The 19,090-nt window shown below is 40.0% G+C and overlaps 2 protein-coding genes across 5 annotated transcripts in view; one reads left to right on the top strand and one right to left on the bottom strand.

Annotated features, from left to right (window-relative positions):
• ei24 (EI24 autophagy associated transmembrane protein) overlaps positions 1-19,090 on the top strand; it is a 78,697-nt gene that overhangs the window by 56,092 nt on the left and 3,515 nt on the right. Inside the window, exons 2-8 of one of the 2 annotated variants that reach the window (XM_052047954.1) lie at positions 11,587-11,658; positions 12,702-12,838; positions 15,261-15,406; positions 15,803-15,863; positions 15,989-16,055; positions 16,143-16,267; positions 18,579-18,698. In XM_052047954.1, the coding sequence (XP_051903914.1) occupies positions 12,797-12,838; positions 15,261-15,406; positions 15,803-15,863; positions 15,989-16,055; positions 16,143-16,267; positions 18,579-18,698 (561 nt within the window). In that variant the 5' untranslated portion in view covers positions 11,587-11,658; positions 12,702-12,796. The other variant, XM_052047955.1, reaches the window with a different exon arrangement.
• Positions 1,470-11,140, bottom strand: LOC127588881 (beta-galactosidase-1-like protein 2). 3 transcript variants are annotated; one of them, XM_052047837.1, is made up of 19 exons: positions 11,006-11,140; positions 10,487-10,672; positions 10,344-10,412; positions 9,816-9,911; positions 9,428-9,536; positions 9,256-9,348; positions 8,326-8,407; positions 8,187-8,251; positions 8,019-8,103; positions 7,142-7,279; positions 6,859-6,939; positions 6,680-6,789; positions 6,444-6,590; positions 4,498-4,569; positions 2,629-2,707; positions 2,464-2,551; positions 2,280-2,391; positions 2,061-2,177; positions 1,470-1,687 (listed from the first exon to the last, which is right to left on the bottom strand). In XM_052047837.1, the coding sequence occupies exons 1-19, from the start codon at positions 11,095-11,097 to the stop codon at positions 1,601-1,603; spliced, it is 1,908 nt and encodes a 635-aa protein (XP_051903797.1). In that variant the 5' UTR covers positions 11,098-11,140; the 3' UTR covers positions 1,470-1,600. The 3 variants fall into 3 exon arrangements, with proteins under 3 accessions (XP_051903797.1, XP_051903796.1, XP_051903798.1); XM_052047836.1 differs by having other exon boundaries at positions 6,680-6,939; XM_052047838.1 differs by lacking the exons at positions 2,464-2,551; positions 2,629-2,707.

Genomic DNA, 19,090 nt, shown 5'->3' on the forward strand with positions numbered 1-19,090 from the left:
GAAGGACAAGCTCTTTCTGACTGCTGAATCATTTGCAAGGGAGATGTTGCAGTTTATACTGTACAAACGCACTTTGCGTGCACCGCACTGATCTCTCGGACCCCAGCGTATCAATTTTTGCTTCTGTGATGCACTGTGCTTTTAAAACCCAAATTTTAATGGGAATGGGATTGAGCAACTGAATTCTATGAATGTGTGTACATGAGCACAGGCAAGTGAATTGACATTATCTTACTCACATGCATAATAAATCTCATACTTAACCTGGAATTGCTGTGTCAGCATGATGCTGATGTTGGAGGTCATGAGGGATGTCAGGCCCAGCTGAAAGCTGCCCAACCGATAGGACACTACACATGTGCAAGGACCGAGGGTGGTCACAAATCCCACTAAAGTGCCCCAAAGTGAGTTACCAGGAGGATAGCACTTGATATGTCTTGAGAGCTGTCCAATTTCTTCTTTTTAAACGTTGTCGCTAACCAAGTCAAGTCAAGTCAAGTCAAGTCAACAGTATTTATAGAGCACTTTCAAACAGCCAGACCTGGCCAATCAATTTGACGACGCTGTGTGAGTGAGAGTGTGTGTGTGTGCACAGGAAAATGATTGACACACTATTCAGTCACACTTTTCTGTCACAACAGTCTCTGTTCTGTCACACTGTGGCAAGTTTCAATATGTCACGTTTCGGTTTCGAGGTCTGGCCAGCAGGTGGCATGAGCGGGCTTTCTAGCGCACCTGCTGGCAATCTGTAATCACTAGATTCAGTATTTAAGGACTCCGCCGTCATACACCTGTTGTGGGAGTACAGTATTGTCTATGGCATCGCCGTTTCGCCGTTTCGCCGTTTCGCCGTTTCGCCGTTTCGCCGTTTCGCCGTTTCGCCGTTTCGCCGTTCCTTGACTAGTTGGCTTTTGACCTCGTCGTGATTTCGCGTTGTATTTCTCGGTACCCATTATAGAGTAAGTACTGGTTTGTTTTGGTGATTTGGCTTTCGTGCGTGTATTGGTGATACATCGTTTTTCGTTTGTATTTACGGTCTTTATTTTTCCTTCCTTGCTCTTTTGTGCAAGCGCTTTTTGTTACTCGTTTGGATTTTGCCTTCTGGTCCTTATTGTGGACCAGCGCTTTATGTTCTCTCCTTATTCGGTGCGATTGTTACATTAAACTTTATTTTTTTCCTATGGAGACCTTGTTTTCGTCTAAGCTTTTTGGATCCCCCCTAACTCGGTTTATCGGAGATATAACACAATATACAAATTAAAATCAATCAATCCAGTGATGGACAATTATGCAAAAATATAATTTTAATGATATTTTACAGTCATGTCCTACAGACCATTGAAAAAAAGTGTTTTGTTTTGTTTTTTAAACTGTAAACTCCACCCTACTATGTGCTTAATTCTACAAATAGGTTTAAAAATAACGTATTATTCCCACCCTTTTGTTTGTTTGTTTTTTGTGACAGTAAATTTACAAATAACAATAACATTTATTGGCTGCAACAAATATCTTTAAACATCATTAAAACAAACTGTACATCAGTAAATAAATAATAATGATAATTGATTCAGCATACAAGACATACACGAGATGATGAGAGTCACTGAATGTCAGCTGCCATGCCGAGGTCTGCCGTGTCCTCAAAGTTGACCTTGTAGTCACCTTCTTGCTCCTCAAACACAATAATCTAATGATCATAATAATAAGAACTTAACAGGTCAGAGAGTCGAATCAAGTCAACAGTATTTATAGAGCACTTTCAAACACCCATCGCTGCATACAAAGTGCTGTACATAGAGCAATTTAACATGCACAATAAACAGTAAGAGAAATCGGTAATAAAGGCGGTAGAAAGCACCAAACAGTAAAACCAAGAAAAAATCTAAGTCATGCTGAGTGAAATGCCAAAGAATACAAGTGAGTTTTGAAGATGGGCAGCGAGGAGGCTTGCCGAATGTTCAGAGAGAGTCAAATCCGATCACAGACATCAGTTGAAATGCATTTAAAGTAAAATGATGATGCTCTTTGTGCTTTTTCATGAACAAATGACTCATACAAACCTGATTGATTCCCCTGTTGAGAAATGGACCGGGGAGGTAAAGAGTCTGCTGGGGTCCAATTGACCAGTAGCGTCCCAAGTTTATCCCGTTGATAAACACAACACCCTTCTGCCAGCCCTGTCAACAAAACGATAATTGCTCATTGCTAATCACTGCACGTACAACATTTTCATGCTAAGGCCTAGAAATGCAAAAATGGTGTCAAAACATTCCACTCACCGGCAGTTTCACAAAGGTATCGCTGGGATACTGATACAAAAAGAGCTTGCCCATGAAAAAAGAAGGGAAGCTGGGATTTTCCGGAAGAGTTTTCCAAGGAGCCTGATAGAGACTAAAGCAAGACATCTAATTCAAGCAAACAGTGGCACAAAATAAATAAATTGTGATATGAAGGTGTACAAACTTATAAATAAAGCTGGGTTTCATTTCCAGGCTGTATATTGTGAACTCCCGGAGTGGAATATTGTTTAGCAAAATGTCCCCGACAAGACCTGCAAGAATGCACATTCAAATTGGCTTCTACATTGCAACCGGCATAACAACATCTTGTATTTTGTCGAGCAAACACCTTTACGTTGGTTGTCAAGGTCCCTTCCCCGGTGAACTCGTCCACAGTTTTCCACCAATAAACTTAACGTCCGCGGTCCCTGTTATGGATTTTGATCATTTGGTGATACTTGTCTCAACAAAAGGAGAAAACCCCACAATGTTTACTGAATTTAACGTATAGGCTTTACTGTATTGACCCGAATATAAGACGGCCCTGATTATAAGACGACTCTCTCTTTTTCAAGATTCAAGTTAGAAAAAAGACTTTTTGAACACCAAGTTAATTTTTATACTGAAAATAATTCCAGTATATCTGAAACAAATGAATATAACGATATATTTGAGAGAAAAAGTTATTTGTTATGTTATTTTGATAATGTTATTTTGCCTCATTCAAAAACTTAATATCTGAAGATTTAAATATGTAAACTAAAGTGCAATCAAATTCGTAAAAGAATAGCTTCTGGTTTTTGAAATGTAATCATAACTTCAGCTGCCGGTTAACCTGGCCGATCTCCGACCCACTTTTCTCCAGATTGTCACTATGTTTCTCCATTTTCTGTTATCTCTTCTATTATTTACTTCTCTTTTCTTTCTTACCGCTATTTTTCATTTTTCTTCTTCTTGCTACCAGTATTTTTATTTTTATTCTTCGTGACAGGGTTCACTTTGGCCTGGGGTGTCAAGTTCAGCATTTGTTTCAATGATATCTGCCGCCATCTAGCGTCATGAATGGGTATAATGTACAGACCCCGAATATAAGACGACGCCCGCTTCTTATTTCAATACAAAAAACACCGTCTTATATTCGGTCCAATACGGTACTTCAAACTAAAAGATGAAATTTAAGTTTAATGAGTTTTTCCATTACATTTTTCTTAACAATTGCGATCCTGACCCACCTCGATTTTGTAGCTGACATGGCTTTACTCTTCGAGGAAATACAACAGGCTTCGGAGTTATTGCTTACGGTTACGTTGTCAATCGGAAGAGTGGGATTCAAATGCCGGCAAGACAGTACATTTCTTTCAACAATGAGAGAGTGGTGATAAAAAAAACGGTTGGCACATTGCTTAAACGGATTGATCATTTGAAATATCTGGGATCTTGGATGAGTGGCTCTGAAAAAGATATCAAGATCAAAAAGTCTGCAGCATGGGGAAGTGACAAAAAATTTAGAAATCATCCCTCCCACGAGCCTTCAAGCTGCACTTATCCACTACGACTGAGGAATGAGTGCTCATTTCTGGCTGTGAGGGATGGAACTTATCCCCAAATCACTGGATAGGGCATACACCATCATGCTGGGAACTGCTCTTAACCCTTTTAGGCACCCTGTAACCAGATAACATGATATGCTTCCCACTATAGTAACTGCCGTCCCTGAAAGGGTTAATGTACATTGAAACCTATGTGGTAAACCTCCAAAATTCATAAATACGTACATTTGGACAGAGACGTTTTGCTGGCCAGTGTACAATAAGCAAAGAGGAACGGCTAATCCGAAATGCTTCAATGTGTACTAATTTGATGTTAAAAAGTGAACGTTAACGCGTCAACACGGAGCTCACCAAAACATTTGTGAATAGTAAACGTGATTTTGGTTAGCTAAATAGATGCTAAAAGTAGGATGCGTCTGGAATCTTTCTTTTAGGAAAACAGTTTTTTTTAAAGCCAGGATTTCGGAGTCCAAAATTTACAGTAATTTTTTTGGGATCATTTTGGTCAGTTACAAGTTAATTCAGTGGACTTTCTGCAACAACTTTGTCCAGGTGTATATCCAGTATCATTTACGGTCATTTGCAGTTTAACAAGGACAAATGAGGATCCATCCCACTGCACAATGCAAAGAAAATGTATTGATCACTGGTCTATTCTAATTCCATACCTTGCCATCTGGAACAGCCAATTCCAAATTCTGGCGCTTGAAAAGCCCAATGTAACTTTTGTTTACAAAAACCTGTGAAAGAAACCAAACACTTCAAATTAGATAATTCGAAAAATTTGGGTCCGGGGTTATAAAACATCACAGCAATTTTTTTAAATACCATGTACAGTATAATGTGCATAAAACACTTAGGTAGAAATTTTAACTACGTTGGAAGGTTACCTCTTAATACGGTACAGAATGTTCCATTAACCTGCCATGCATGTTTTTGGAATGTGTACCCAGAGAAAACCCACGCAGGTGCCATGCAAACTCCAACGGTAAAGCCGGAGCCGGAATCAAACCCTGCCCCTTTGCACCGTGAGCCCAACATGCTAACCACTCGCTCATCGTGCCGACCCATCTGTTAAATTCGATTTGAAGCAGAATTGCTCTTTGCGATTGGTGGTGGAAAAACAGTTCACTGGCGCTGATATTTGTTTTCCAAATAGCTGGCACACTGTGCTTCTTTGATCAGATCAATATAATATTGATCAGCCTCTCTACAGACATTGGATTTATTTCTAGAAGTCACTTAGACCTCGTGGCAGAAACTGAATCCAAACTTCAAACGCAATGTAGTGTTTCACCTTCACGGGGAACTGGATTTATGGCACCCACTGGAGCGTTTTAGACAGGGGTCGGCAACCCAAAATGTTGAAAGAGCCATATCGGACCCCCTACCCCCCCAAAAAAATCTGTCTGGAACCGCAAAATAAATAAAGGCCTTGTAATGAAGGAAACACATGCTGTATGTATCCATGTGAGCTACTGTATATTAGCCGACTATCAAAATGACTACAGGTAAGTTGGCTACAAATACACAATGAGTTTATGAGAATTAAATGTTTTTTCCCCCTTGCACTGGATCCTGTAGGGCAGGGGTGCCCAACTTTTTTTGACCCAAGATCTACTTTTTGATCAACCAACCTACCTCGATCGACCGTTACCACACGCACTTGCCAAAGAATGCCTACCTACCTTCATTGGGACATGGGACGCACTTTTGCAGCGTGTTCACTATCGCAGCTCACGTGTACCATTTTAAAATACTTCTCTTGCCCCTGCACATTCTCATCCTTTGCGAGTACCCTCAGTGAATTGTACATGAAACCGTTTTTTTTTTTTTTTTGCAACAACCACCTGCATGGCATCCCACTCTGCTAATAGAAACGTGTCGCAGGCTATGATGCGAATCTTCATTGACAGAAACGTTGAAATTTAATATTTATTCTACACATGTTTACAGCATTGGAAAACGTCAAGAATGTTCGTGTCATATTTTTCCTCCTACAGAAACCATATTAAAACAAAAAAATAGATTTCCCTCCCCCATCTTTTTCCATTTTCGAAACTTTTTGAAAGAGCTCCAGGGGGCCACTAGGGTGGCGCTAAAGAGTCGCATGCGGCTCTGGAGCCGTGGGTTGCTCACCCCAGGAAAAGAGGAATGGTGCTTACTTAGGTCGACCAGAAAATGCGATGAAAAAGAGATTTCACAGGGAATGCCCACATTTTAGTGTTGCTCCATCCAGAGTCAGTATGTGGAATGAAAGTGCGTAAATGACAGGCCATAATTGGCCATGCCAAAAAATATAAATTTTTTTTAAACACCAGCAACTGCGTGCCTTTTCCCTCTTGCACACATGGGAAAATATGGCTAAAATTTGCCACTGGTTCACATTAATAGTGTGAGCAAATCCATGTTGGCTGCACAATAAACGACACTATCCTTAACTTCCACTTAACTACAACCACAAAAATAAACACTTTTAACCCTTTCAGGCACAACAGTCACTACAGTGGACAACTTATCACATTTATCAGGTTACAGGTTATCATTATTGAAGCAGGAAATAGTTAATTAAATACACCAAGAGCTTAAGCTGTTATGGAACGTTACAACTCACAAGGGCACGATCTTTAACGTTGTTTCCTGACTTCAATAAGCCTCCACTGGTGATTGTTGTCTCATACAGTGTGTATCCGTGGGACTGTCCATTCTTGTTGTTCATTGGTAGATTTTCCATGTTAACCGGCGTGTCTGACGTAAATGGCTGTGGAGGGAGAAACAATCAAGGCTTGACAGAACAGCAACTCTCTGCTTCACAAATGTTGACAGGCAATCGTACGTTGAAAGACATACTCCCTGAGTAAAGCTCAAAGCATCCCATAAGGACAGGTGCTGGTACATAATAGCTGGTTCATATGCTTCCTTCGGTTGGAGCACTGGCAGGTCGGGGAACTCTTCACCTCCTAGAATGGGAATCGAGTCACTATATGGTACTCCAGCCACATCTGCAGAATATTTATTGTTTGTCTTACTGTTGAATTGAGAGAATAGATCTCTGAGGAGATGAAACTTCTGAGTATACTCTCCAGCTTCGGACAAAGGCGCGTCATAATCTGCAAAATATTGGAAATTACGTGCTGTCTATTGTTGCTTGTTGAAAGTATTATTCATTTAAAAGTGCAGGATCCAAAATCATTCAAACACTACTGACCTCAGGGAGTTACATCATTATCACATTCACACAGCGCATGTTCATGAAAGAGAATGTGAGTTTATTTTAGACTTAAAGTACGTGTATGACATTGAGGCACCTACCATAGCTAGGGACCAATGCTTTGTAGGAAGGTTCAGCCAACCCTCCGCTAATGAAACCAAAACTGGTGCCTCCGTGGAACATGTATAGGTTTACGGACATTCCGCGCTTGAGAATTTCTCGAACAGTGGACACCATATCTGAGAAAGAATTCGAAATATCAACAGCAATCACTGTCATCTTATAAAATATTTAAGTAGATTCGATTCAATAGCAATGACAATATCACATCGAGCCGCTTTATCTGGAGCTCATTCAGAATAGCTTGACCTATATTTGAACATTTGCATTTCAATTTACATAGCAGAAAAGTCTCACTGCATTGTCAGATGAGAAAAGAAGCAATACTGTACCACTGTACATTGAACGACTGTAGTTAGCCCTAATGCTTGGTTGGTGCTTTCTACCGCCTTTATTACCATTTCATCTTACTGTTTATTGTGTGTGTTAAATCGCTCCATGTACAGCACTTTGTATGCAGCGATGGCTGTTTGAAAGTGCTCTATAAATACTGTTGACTTGACTTGACTTGACTAATGCGTGTATTTAACCCTTTCATGCACCAATTATAACCTGTAACCTGGGAACATGATAAGCTGTCCACTATACTGACTGTTGTCCCTGAAAGGGTTAAAATAACAGATATGGCAATGGTAATAATATGAGCTGTGGTTAATGACGTATGACGCTGAGCGACAGACTTTAGAAAACAGTGTTAGAATAAGTACCGGCAGATGTGAAAAGTTGTAGACATTTCTAAAAGATAAATCTATAAACTTTGAATGAAGGAGGGGGGGGGTTAGCTTGGAGATTTGTCAAAAATACAGTGTATAAACATGCAAGACTCAAGGAAAAGAATGTCAAAGTGACAAAACATACCCTCTGGGGGGAGCACGTGGTGAAGGTCACCCCATACATCATACCAGCCTGTCCAGTAATCCATAACCATGGTTGGTCTGTTTGGCTAACAATCAGAAAAGAAGCCATAGTGTGTCATTCGATACTCTTCGAAGACAGTATGGGTAATGATGAAGAAATGACACCTACCTGGATCATGTTCAGATCCTGAATGGCTCTCTGATTTAGTTTCTTCAACTTCACTGATCTCATAACTACAAGACAACAGAATTTAAGCATATGTTGAGTCTATGGAAGAGAGTGTGCATATTGGTGATAAATACTTTACCTCCATCTACACCCCCTGACCTAAACATGTTGTGGTTGTCTGAAGTGAGCAGGAGCTCACTGATCCCTCTGGACTGCAAAGCCTTTCAAAAAGTCACCACAATCAAAATACCGGTACTGTAAAACTTTCTAAACAGAATGGAGTCATCTAGCATTTTGAAGGGTATGCATAAAGGACAGATGCAGTTATTAAAAAAAAAAAACAAACTCTGTGTTAAGAAAATTGTTTTTGTAAAAATGTTTACGGGTAGTACTAATATTTCAAAATTGAATTAACTGTACTCAAATCTGCGTAGTAATACTGTGATATAAAACTGTGATAATTTTGATCATGGTAATCGTGATATGACTCATACGGTAAGACTTACAGTTGCTTACCATTTGAAATGACTCCCAGTGTGCTAAAGCACAGTGATTAAAAATATTTATTCATAATAACAGTAAGTAGTTAGGAGATATTTTTAACACATCTTGAAACTCTGCCCCGATTATACTGTCTTATATTGTTCATAAAATGTTATATTTAATTGTGTTATCTATGACCTGTATGAATGTACAACACTTTTCTTATGCCACAATTGTTTTTCATGTGTTTTATAAAAATAAAAATATTTATTCATAATAATAGTAAGTAGTTAGTAGATATTTTTAACATATCTTGAAACTGTGCCTCGGTTATAATGTCTTAAATTGTTTTGTAAAATATTATATTTAATTGTCTTATCTATGACTTGTATAAATGTACAACACTTTTCTTACGCCGGAATTGTTTTTAATGTGTTTTATATATTTTAAAAAATATATTTTATTACTTTAAAGCTGAGCATCAAATTTCAACATTGCTCTTGGATTGCATGTCATTAGTTTGCGCAGGTGCATCTCATGCTGTGGCCAGAGAGTGTTTGCATTCGTATTTAGCGTGTCATCTTACCTCTTTAATGAAAGGTATGTAAGTATCATCCTTCGCAAAAGACCCATATTCATTCTCAACCTGGACGGCAATGATGGGACCACCTTTTTTAAACTGAAAGACAAAGGAAGATGTATAACAAGAGGCGACATGAACCTGATCTTTAATCAGACTCGATAGAATGCAAGGCCACCTGCAAGGGAACAACCTTTGGAATAAGTTTGTCAAAAAAAATGTTGACAGCCTTAGTGAATCCAGGGTATGTTGTTCTCACTCTCATGTTGCCATCTTGGAGAAGCCAGCTACCAAGAAACAGAAAAGATGCTTGGCCAAATAAATCCACAAATCGACAGGAACAACCAGGCCACAGTGCGCCACCCCATTCTGGACAAAGCTTCACTCACTGAGCCTGAGTCTTCCCCTGACAATGAGACACGACTTTTTCACCCAGCTTGAATTGAACACAGAATGGGTTGTGTTTCGTATCAAGTGGCTTTTGTGCGGCAGTAGCGTAACAATCATTTTTATGGATTAATGTCTACATTTCACCCCACAAGGAGCTTATGTCTTCAGCGTCTGACCTTGGCAGCCCCCCGAGGTCCATCTCAGAGGAGATGTAGGGCCCTGGACGTAAAATCACCCACAAACCAAGCTCAGCTGCAAGATTGATATATGCTCTGAAATCCAAGAGAAGAGATGAAATTCAGTAAGGAGCAGGAGGGCAAAAACAAAGTATTCACACTGAGTGAAGGTTTCATATCAAAAAGTTAACGCAGCACCAAGTGTGCCTGGCAACAAGAGGAGCAGGCTATGATGTGGCATCGTGTTTCATATGTGCCACTGCTGTGTTTTCAATCGCTTTGGAAATTGCTGTTGTTGTGGAGATGCTGTCGTTGTCAGGTCGGGTGCCCGGACTCTTACTTCTACCCAATGCACTGGGGCTTAGATGGTGAGAGAGTGGAACCTGAGTATTCCCACTGTGCAGCCAAAGAGTTGCCGTGAATTATACAGTATGTATTTGCGCTTGGTGGATGTGACCCGACAATTGGCAAATTTATCAGTGAGGTGGTTAACCCCAAGCAATATGTTGTCAAGTAAGGTAGTCTCACTCTAAATCCAGTTGTGTACGGAAGTTGAAGACTTCTCTCTGTGGCTGGTGAAGACTCCACGGCACAAATCTGCATTCGCACATAAAGCCCTTGGTTAACATTGGTCTGGGATAGTGAGTGATATGGTACAAAAACATTCCTACGTGGTGAGGGTATTGATGCCACAGGCTTTCATTTTCATCAGGCGATCTCTCCAGTAGGCCCTGGGCACGCGAAAATAGTGGATGGATCCGCCGAGGATACAGAAGGGCTCACCCTCCAAGGTGAACTGGGATGAGTTGGCACTCAGTCCGAATTTCCTGCTCATTCTCTGCCCCACTGTCGGCATGCTGAAGAATGCAATTCATACTCTATATGTCATCACATGACAGTGATTTGTGCTTGAATTAACATGACATGCTTGAAAGTGCAAGCTTCCCGCACAATAAGCATTAACATATTTGAATTGAGAAAAATGATTGTTTCAAATTATGCAAACCTTTCCCTTTTATTTGACCAAAAGGGAAAGTATCTAACAACATGAGTGAACATATTCTAAAATGCACGAACATGATTGCAGTTTTTACAAATGGGCTTGTAAATGAACATTTTCATATAGTTTGTACAAAACAAACTCCCAGTAACTCTCATTAAATACACAAATAGGTCAGCACACAACTTACCCGAGGTATCTGTATGTGATGACAACAGCAACAGAGAGGCAAATGAGCGCACATTTTCTTTTGTGCACATTTCTTATCCTGAGGACAACCATAGATGACGATGCGTGGAACACTGCCGCAATTGAGCTTGAACTGTATCTCTGGGAAAATGAAAATGAACACATGATGCTCAAAGCGGTGAGAGAGCACCGCCTTCGGGGAGTGACTCTATACAAGGATTTGACTTATTTTATTTAACTCTATAAAATGGTCGTTGCAAAGAATACTCATCGTCTTTTTTTGTAAAATTGGCTCGCACTATCGATCGTTTTCCATTAACATTTTTTATCTGTGGTTTTATTGTTCTTGTTTTAATTGTAAAGTGTCCTTGAGTGTTTTGAAAGGCGCTTATAAATGAAAATTATTATTATTATTATTATTATTATTATTATTTAAAATGGGACGATCATAAAAGCCTGTACAGTTTTGGGTTGAAGCAATAATAAAAACTACATTTCCCAGCATCCTTCAGAGTTGGAGCTTGCGCAATGTGTATTTTCCCCCCGGCCCTTGATCGTCTATTCAGTCAGCGTTCTTGTTAGTGCTGCTACAAACCACATACAAGGGGAAGACGAACAAGAAACGTACGTTTGTCTCGTTGCTTGACGCATGAGGTAAGGACGACACTGCCAATGACTGGGCGCTTTCCTTGCGTGGTTAAGTGTTGTCTCTTTTTGTCAGTTATCACAAGAGTTGCACATGGTGGTGAACATTTCTTGTGAGGTAGCAGCGTAAACAAACATGCTAGTTCTGTGGCGACAAATTGTGAGACCAGACATAAAAATTAAACCAACGTTTAAAAAAAAATGTTGACGTGTCATACTATCGATTTTCTTTTCGGCAGGCAAAAAGAAAATGTATACGCTAAACGTCGGGTAACCTGAGATGGCATGCTAAATGCTTTCCTAAAACAGTATATAGTAGGAACCAATATACAATTTCTCGATGTCACAAATTCTCCGTAACTGATCCGGTTTCATGTTTAATTCGACCCCTGTGTATTTATCCCACCGAAATGTAACAACGCAAATTAGATTATTTCGTTTCTTAGTGTGTAAGTGAGCTAGGGCTCTTTGATTTGTGGTGTTTACACATTTGAAAGTGGCTTTCTTCTTGATCTTTCAATTATGTTCTTTAATGTAGAAAAAGCCAGGTAAACACGAAGAACATCTACTGTATATCTATCTATCTATCATGTTCTTTAATGTAGAAAAAGCCAGGTAAACATGAAGAATATCTATCTATCTATCTATCTATCTATCTATCTATCTATCTATCTATCTATCTATCTATCTATCTATCTATCTATCCAATCAAAATTCTAAGTTATTACAATTAAGCCTGCTTATAATTTACGGCATGAATAATTTTTTAAAATTAGGTAATAACATTTACATTTCTTTCAGTAATTTAAATATTGCAATAATATAAATCTTGCAATATTCAACACCCATATCGCATGTTTTTTCCCAATATCATGCAGCCCTACAAGTTCCCTCTTATTTCATTATGAATTGTATCCATGTAATAATGGAGTATAAGCTAACACTGCTGTGCAGAGCTGTTTGGCTATCTAATCTTCACATTAATTTGTCTTTGTCTAAGTCTGCCTCCGATCACTTTCCTGATCCGTTGTACTTTGTCTAATTTATGGCAGGTTACAGGGTGAATATTTTTCTGCCATGAGAGCTGACCAACAGATCAACAGTCCCCATTCCTTCTGCAGTTGATGGATCTGCAGCTGGTACAGAGATGACAGACAGTGTCAGGGCCTTCCTCCGCAATGTTGCGACGGTCAGTAGCACACGCATGAATCCACAGCACATGGCACACCCGTGTAGATTACACTGGCACTGAAACCGAAAGTACCGATGCAATTGGCAAATTTCTTGTGAAAAATGTTTTGTACAGCCTTGCCACTTCCAAAGTTGAAAGTCCCAAAATGACTTTATTACATCAACAACATAACCATCATCATACAAATTCACAAAAAAGTAAACGTGTGATAATAACCATCGAACAGGAAATGGAAATTGTGTGTGTATGAAACTTGATGTCCTAAAATGCTACAAGTCCTTGCAAAGCACATGCACAAGAAACCAACTTCCGTTTTTGCTGTCAAGTGTATATGGACAGTACACATTGATTGTGTTAGAACGTTATGTGGCCATATTTATCATTTCAAAATTACCAGTGGATAAAATAGCAGACCTTGTAAAACTGTACCTGTGAGTTGTTCTCCTTCGTTTTGTGGATTAATAAAAAGTCATCCAATGTAACATATTGTATGGCAGAGGTGGGCAAACTACGGCCCGCCGGCCGAATCTGGCCCGTTGGTCTTTTTAATCCGGCGTGCCAAAGGTTGGTCCACAATTAAGGATCAATGTGAATGATTGCATTCATTTCAATTGGACTTGTAATGACAGACATTTCACCGCCAGGTGTCGCATTGACTTGAAGTTGCAGAGCAGGGGGGGGGGGTCTTTTCGACCACCTAGTACCTCTGTATCGCTCTACTTCTACTGGTCTGATCACAACCCATGTGCAGCAATGCACAGGCTAAAATAGGTCATCAACAACACTCTTGTCATTTTAAAAATGTATATTAATACAGTATTTTGTTATGTTGATGTTTGATATGGACTGTCAACAAATGCCGTTTTTTTTTTAATGTACCATAGCTCGTGCTGACTTGGCCCTTCTGTCAAATTTTAAAAGTCAATGCGGCCCCCGAGCCAAAAAGTTTGCCCACCCCTGTTGTATGGTGAAGTTATCACTTATATATGTTACAAGTATTGCCTCCAACAATGGGGACCCTAAAAAAAACGCAATTTGGCATAGTTCACATTGCCGTTTAATGCATCAATGCATACACAATCCTCATCATGAGGTCATCTTTTTTTTTCTCCAAGCCGCACAACACACCCAGCCACTAACTCTTACTATGGTCGTGTATGGACAAATTAGCACAGCACAACACACACACTAGTGCACTGAAAACACACGCGCATGCAAACACAGGAAACACATTTGTTGTAGCATAAAATTGTTTATCTATAAAGCAGAGTTGCACTACATCGTAAATTTCATTATTTTGATTACTTGCTGTTATCAAGATATCTGACAGACCAAAAAAAATCAATTTTAGCCATATGGCACAATCATAGGATATTATAAGTATCATGTTGGTAGCAGCACACTAATAATGCACTCCGAGCAAAAACATAAACCTTATAAAACATACATAGAGTCACAGAAATTGCATCTGGCGGGCATATTAGCGGATAGACATGAATGGAATTTCAGAGAAGCACACCTCGCCATGCAGAGTTTGAGTTAACAAATTAAAGTATACATTTTACTCGCAACACTAATGATGCACTTGAAGCATTAAATCAACCCATACATATATTGACAGAAATTGCATCATAATGGGCACTTGAGAGGATTGACCTGGATGCAGTTTCACGTCAAGTGACTGGTATCCCCAGGCCAGCCTTCATAGCCTCGATGCTTGCAGCATTCCGATACAGATGCCTGGTGTCGGTGCTCGTCCACTAATGTCATGAATGATTAGATCTGTCCTCATACTGCATTTTGATACCCACTACACATTTTTTAAGTTCCCCTGGTGTCGGTGCTCGTCCACTAATGTCATGAATGATTAAATCTGTCCTCATACTGCATTTTGATACCCACTACACATTTTTTAAGTTCCAGATATGTTTGCTCTCCAAAAGACTTTGGTGGAGGCTATCGCATGATGGCACTCATGTTGATGTATGAGAGAATGAGATGTGATGAAAAAAATTCATAAGATGATCATACGTCAGTAATACATTTGGCTAAACGGATGTTTGCTTTTGGTCATGTATTAACACAATTGTGTCTTCCAGAGCATACATACACGACTATAAACCTTATGTGTTATGGGCATGAAACAAAGATATCAGCTTTACACATTCATCTCTTAAAGAGTGATCTGACAGCACATTCAGATATGTTACATGCTGTAATAATACATAAGCCTGATGTCATACCTCTGGTTTTTAGACTCTGGCATTGAGTTTATGAAGGGACTATTGCCGACATTTGTTCCGCACAGATGTTTGAGTCTTGTCATCAATGACAAATTCATGATTTCTGCACATTTTTTCCCCAATAACGTATATGGTTCAGAACTTATGTTCTCTTTTTCACCTGGGACCTTTTGCAGGGGATCAAGGATTCCATACTCGGGATTGGAACCATCTCCAAGCTGGATGCCCGCATCCAGCAGAAAAGGGAGGAACAGCGGCGAAGAAGGGCCAGCGGGGCTTTGGCACAGAGACGGGCTCAAAGTGAGGAGCGTAAACCTGACAAGTATGTCAAAAAGTTGCATTGATTCGAAGGATTGCAATCCAAACTAATACAATTACATTTTAGTAATTATATATTATGACTATAATTAGTCATATATCATTGATATAAACCCAGAGGTGCCCATAAAAAATTTGGCATGGTACTCAAATGAGTACCGAAGGTGGTTGTTTGGTGCTCATCTATAATGCATTATATTTTTAACCACACACTGGTTAAAAAAAAGAAGTTTGGTGTAACTTAATTTGGGCAAATATTACCTCAATGTATCAACATTTCAAGTAACAAATCGGCTCAGGGAGTCAATTACATTTGTAATGAGGGTAAATCGTATGCAATAGTGATTTGGATTATATATATTTTTGTTCATTTTTACTTTATTTACTTACTTATTTTTAGTGACCCCAAAGTAGCCAGCAGGATCTTTCAGTGCTGTGCCTGGAATGGAGGAGTCTTCTGGGTAAGAGGCTCAATGTACATGTCTGTGAGGATCGTGTTGAATCATGACACTCTTGAAAATTGAAAAGAAATTCTTCTCTCAGCATCTTCTGATAATATTTAATCTTATTATTTTGTTTTCTGTAGCTCAGTCTTTTTCTCTTCTACCGGGTGTTTATCCCACTACTCCAGACTCTATCTGCAAAAATTATTGGTATGTAATCGAGATGAAGATTTAACCTTGGCGATGGACAGTTCAGTTGTGAAATACTCCTCAGAGAACAATTTTTTGTTGCTACAGGTGACCCCTCGCTCCATGGCAATGTCTGGTCATGGTTGGAGTTCATCCTGACATCTGTCTTCAGTGCTCTGTGGGTTCTCCCACTGTTTGTCCTCAGCAAGATTGTCAACGCTATCTGGTTTCAGGTTGGTCCCCCAATGTTGCAGCATTTTTCTGAATAACCACGTGTTGTGTTTAGGGTCTTCTTCCCCTCAGAGGCAGACAAAGTAGGATGTACTTTCATGTCCATTTCCCACAAAAACATGTTATTTTATCTGCATAAGAAAGAAATACCAACAACACAAGTCTGCCACACATTCCCATTCACTTTTTGTATATTTGTCCACACATCAACAAAAGTGTTGACTCCCTTCGGTTCATGAAAGAAACTTGCGCGGTCTCAGAAGTAATATGACAAAATAAATAGTATACAAAAAATGGAATGAAAATTAGTCACTGAAAATCAGACACTGCTTTTGAATTGTGCTTCAAAAATGATGGCACACACTTGAAATAGACCAGGTGCTTCTGATGATACGTTATACAAAAAAAAAATCCTCGTCTCATCCCCCCTCGGGTGGTGTCCGTCCCTCATTCAGCTCGGGTCCTCTACCAGAGGCCAGGAAGCGTGAGGGTTCTGCGCAGTATCCTTGCTGTTCCCAGCAACTCCTGTGCGGAGTATGGACTGGAAACCCCAAGGTCAAAATGGGAAACACCTCCAAAGGTGGTGGAGAATGACATCAAGGATATTGCGCAGAACCCACAAGCTTCCTGGCCTCTGTTAGAGGACCCGAGCTGAAAGAGGGACGGACACCACCCGAGGGGGGGTGAGACGAGGAATTTTATATATACATGTACACACACATACATTTATATATATGAATACATCAAGGGGAAGGCTCCAACGGATGACGTACTCAGAGAATGTCTCAGACAATGGGGAACAGAAGATGAGGCGCTGGAAGAGGGACCATCATGGGAGGACAAGCCCCTACACGGGATGTACCACCGGACCATAACTGATCTCAGGAAGTCCTGTCAGTGGCTAGAGAGGGCTGGCCTGAAGGACAGCACCGAGGCACTCATCCTGGCTGCTCAGGAGCAGGCCTTGAGCACCAGAGCCATCGAGGCCCAGATATACCACACCAGACAAGACCCAAGGTGTAGGTTGTGCAAAGAGGCACCTGAGACGATCCAACACATAACTGCAGGGTGTAAGATGCTGGCAGGGAAAGCCTACATGGAACGCCATAACCAGGTGGCTGGCATAGTCTACCGAAACATCTGTGTGGAGTATGGACTGGAAACCCCAAGGTCAAAATGGGAAACACCTCCGAAGGTGGTGGAGAATGACAGAGCGAAGATCCTGTGTACTTCCAGATCCAGACTGACAAGGTGGTAATGGCGAACCAACCAGATATCGTGATCATAGATAAAGGGCAGAGGAAAGCCGTTGTAGTGGATGTAGTGGTCCCAAGTGATGGAAACATCAGGAAGAAGGAACATGAGAAACTCGAGAAATACCAAGGGCTCAGAGAGGAGCTGGAGAAAGCCTGGAAGGTGTCACCTTCCAGCCTGAAAGGTGACAGTCGTGCCTGTGGTGGTCGGAGCACTCGGGGCAGTGACACCCAAACTAGAAGAGTGGTTGCAACAGATCCCGGGAACAACATCGGACATCTCAGTCCAGAAATGTGCAGTGCTGGGAACAGCAAGGATACTGCGCAGAACCCTCAAGCTTCCTGGCCTCTGGTAGAGGACCCGAGCTGAATGAGGGACGGACACCACCCGAGGGGTGAGATGAGGATTAAAAAAAAAAACAAATATATATATATATAATACACACACACACACATATATATATATATATATATATGTATATATGTGTTGTATTATTTTGTCATTTTTTTGTTAACTTTTCTTTTGATAGCGGCGCGGACACCCGCAACAGCTCCTTTTGTTTCATGTTGAGAGGGAAGAAATGTCATCTGTGCTGTATGTTACATGTTACACATACAGTACATTTGACAATAAAGTTTTATCCAATCCAATATATTAATTTTATTATTTGGGTGATTTTCACAATTTTGTTGAACCAAAATTCTAAGTCGGTGTCGGATTTTCATTTTTATTCTGTGTATTTATTACATAGCTATGCCTGATTCAAGTTATGCCTGTGACCAATGTGGATTTTCCTTTCATTAACAGTGGGATACGAACAATTTTGTGCAAATGTGTAAATGATATGTCGGTTCAACAAATTGGCCATTGAGCAGGCTGAGTTTGACCTCGGCTTTCCAAACGATGCTTAATCAATGTTGACTCATGATTTAACAAGGGTGTGTGTGTGCGGGGTGGGTTCTCGTTATTATATAGGGCCATTGAGGCTCTGATTTTGGTTGGGTTTAACATGCAGGTCCATACCATATTTGTGTCTTGATAGTTGTGTACTTGTTGCAGGATATAGCTGACTTAGCATTCGAAGTGTCTGGCTGTAAAGTGCAACCATTCCCGAGTGTGAGCAAAATCATCGCAGATATGCTCTTCAACCTCCTCCTCCAGGCACTCTTCCTCATTCAGGTTTGCATCTTGAATGTGTGGTTAGTAGGGGCTGAAACATATCTTACAATATGAGTCATTCGTATTGGTCAATTTTGCTAATTATTAAATTTTGCATTTTTAAATGTTTGTTTATTTATTTGGTTCAAAATATGGACCGGAGAGGAAAAAACGCTGAATATAGATCATTTGATTTTAAGATATGATATTTAAGATTTAATAAGGCGTCAATGCAACTCTGAAGAAGTCAAATAAACAGGTCAATCTTAAGATAAAATGAAGTGCCTTTTTAAATATAATTTACTTAGTGGGGCTAGGTGATATGGCTGAAAAATATTTCATTTCAGTCATTATTGATATTTTTTTACCGATTGAAAATAGGGGAAACAATTACATTGATTAAAGATAAACAT

The sequence above is a fragment of the Hippocampus zosterae genome, chromosome 16, assembly GCF_025434085.1.
Source record: "Hippocampus zosterae strain Florida chromosome 16, ASM2543408v3, whole genome shotgun sequence".
Lineage (NCBI taxonomy): Eukaryota > Metazoa > Chordata > Actinopteri > Syngnathiformes > Syngnathidae > Hippocampus > Hippocampus zosterae.

Coding starts and splice junctions, on each gene's coding strand:
- LOC127588881 (XM_052047836.1), bottom strand. CDS start 11,097: ATGGTTGTCCTCAGGATAAGAAATGTGCACAAAAGAAAATGTGCGCTC. Junction 8,104..8,186: donor AGGATCTGAACATGATCCAG/GTAGGTGTCATT, acceptor TCTGATTGTTAG/CCAAACAGACCAACCATGGT. Junction 7,280..8,018: donor CCACGTGCTCCCCCCAGAGG/GTATGTTTTGTC, acceptor ATTCTTTCTCAG/ATATGGTGTCCACTGTTCGA.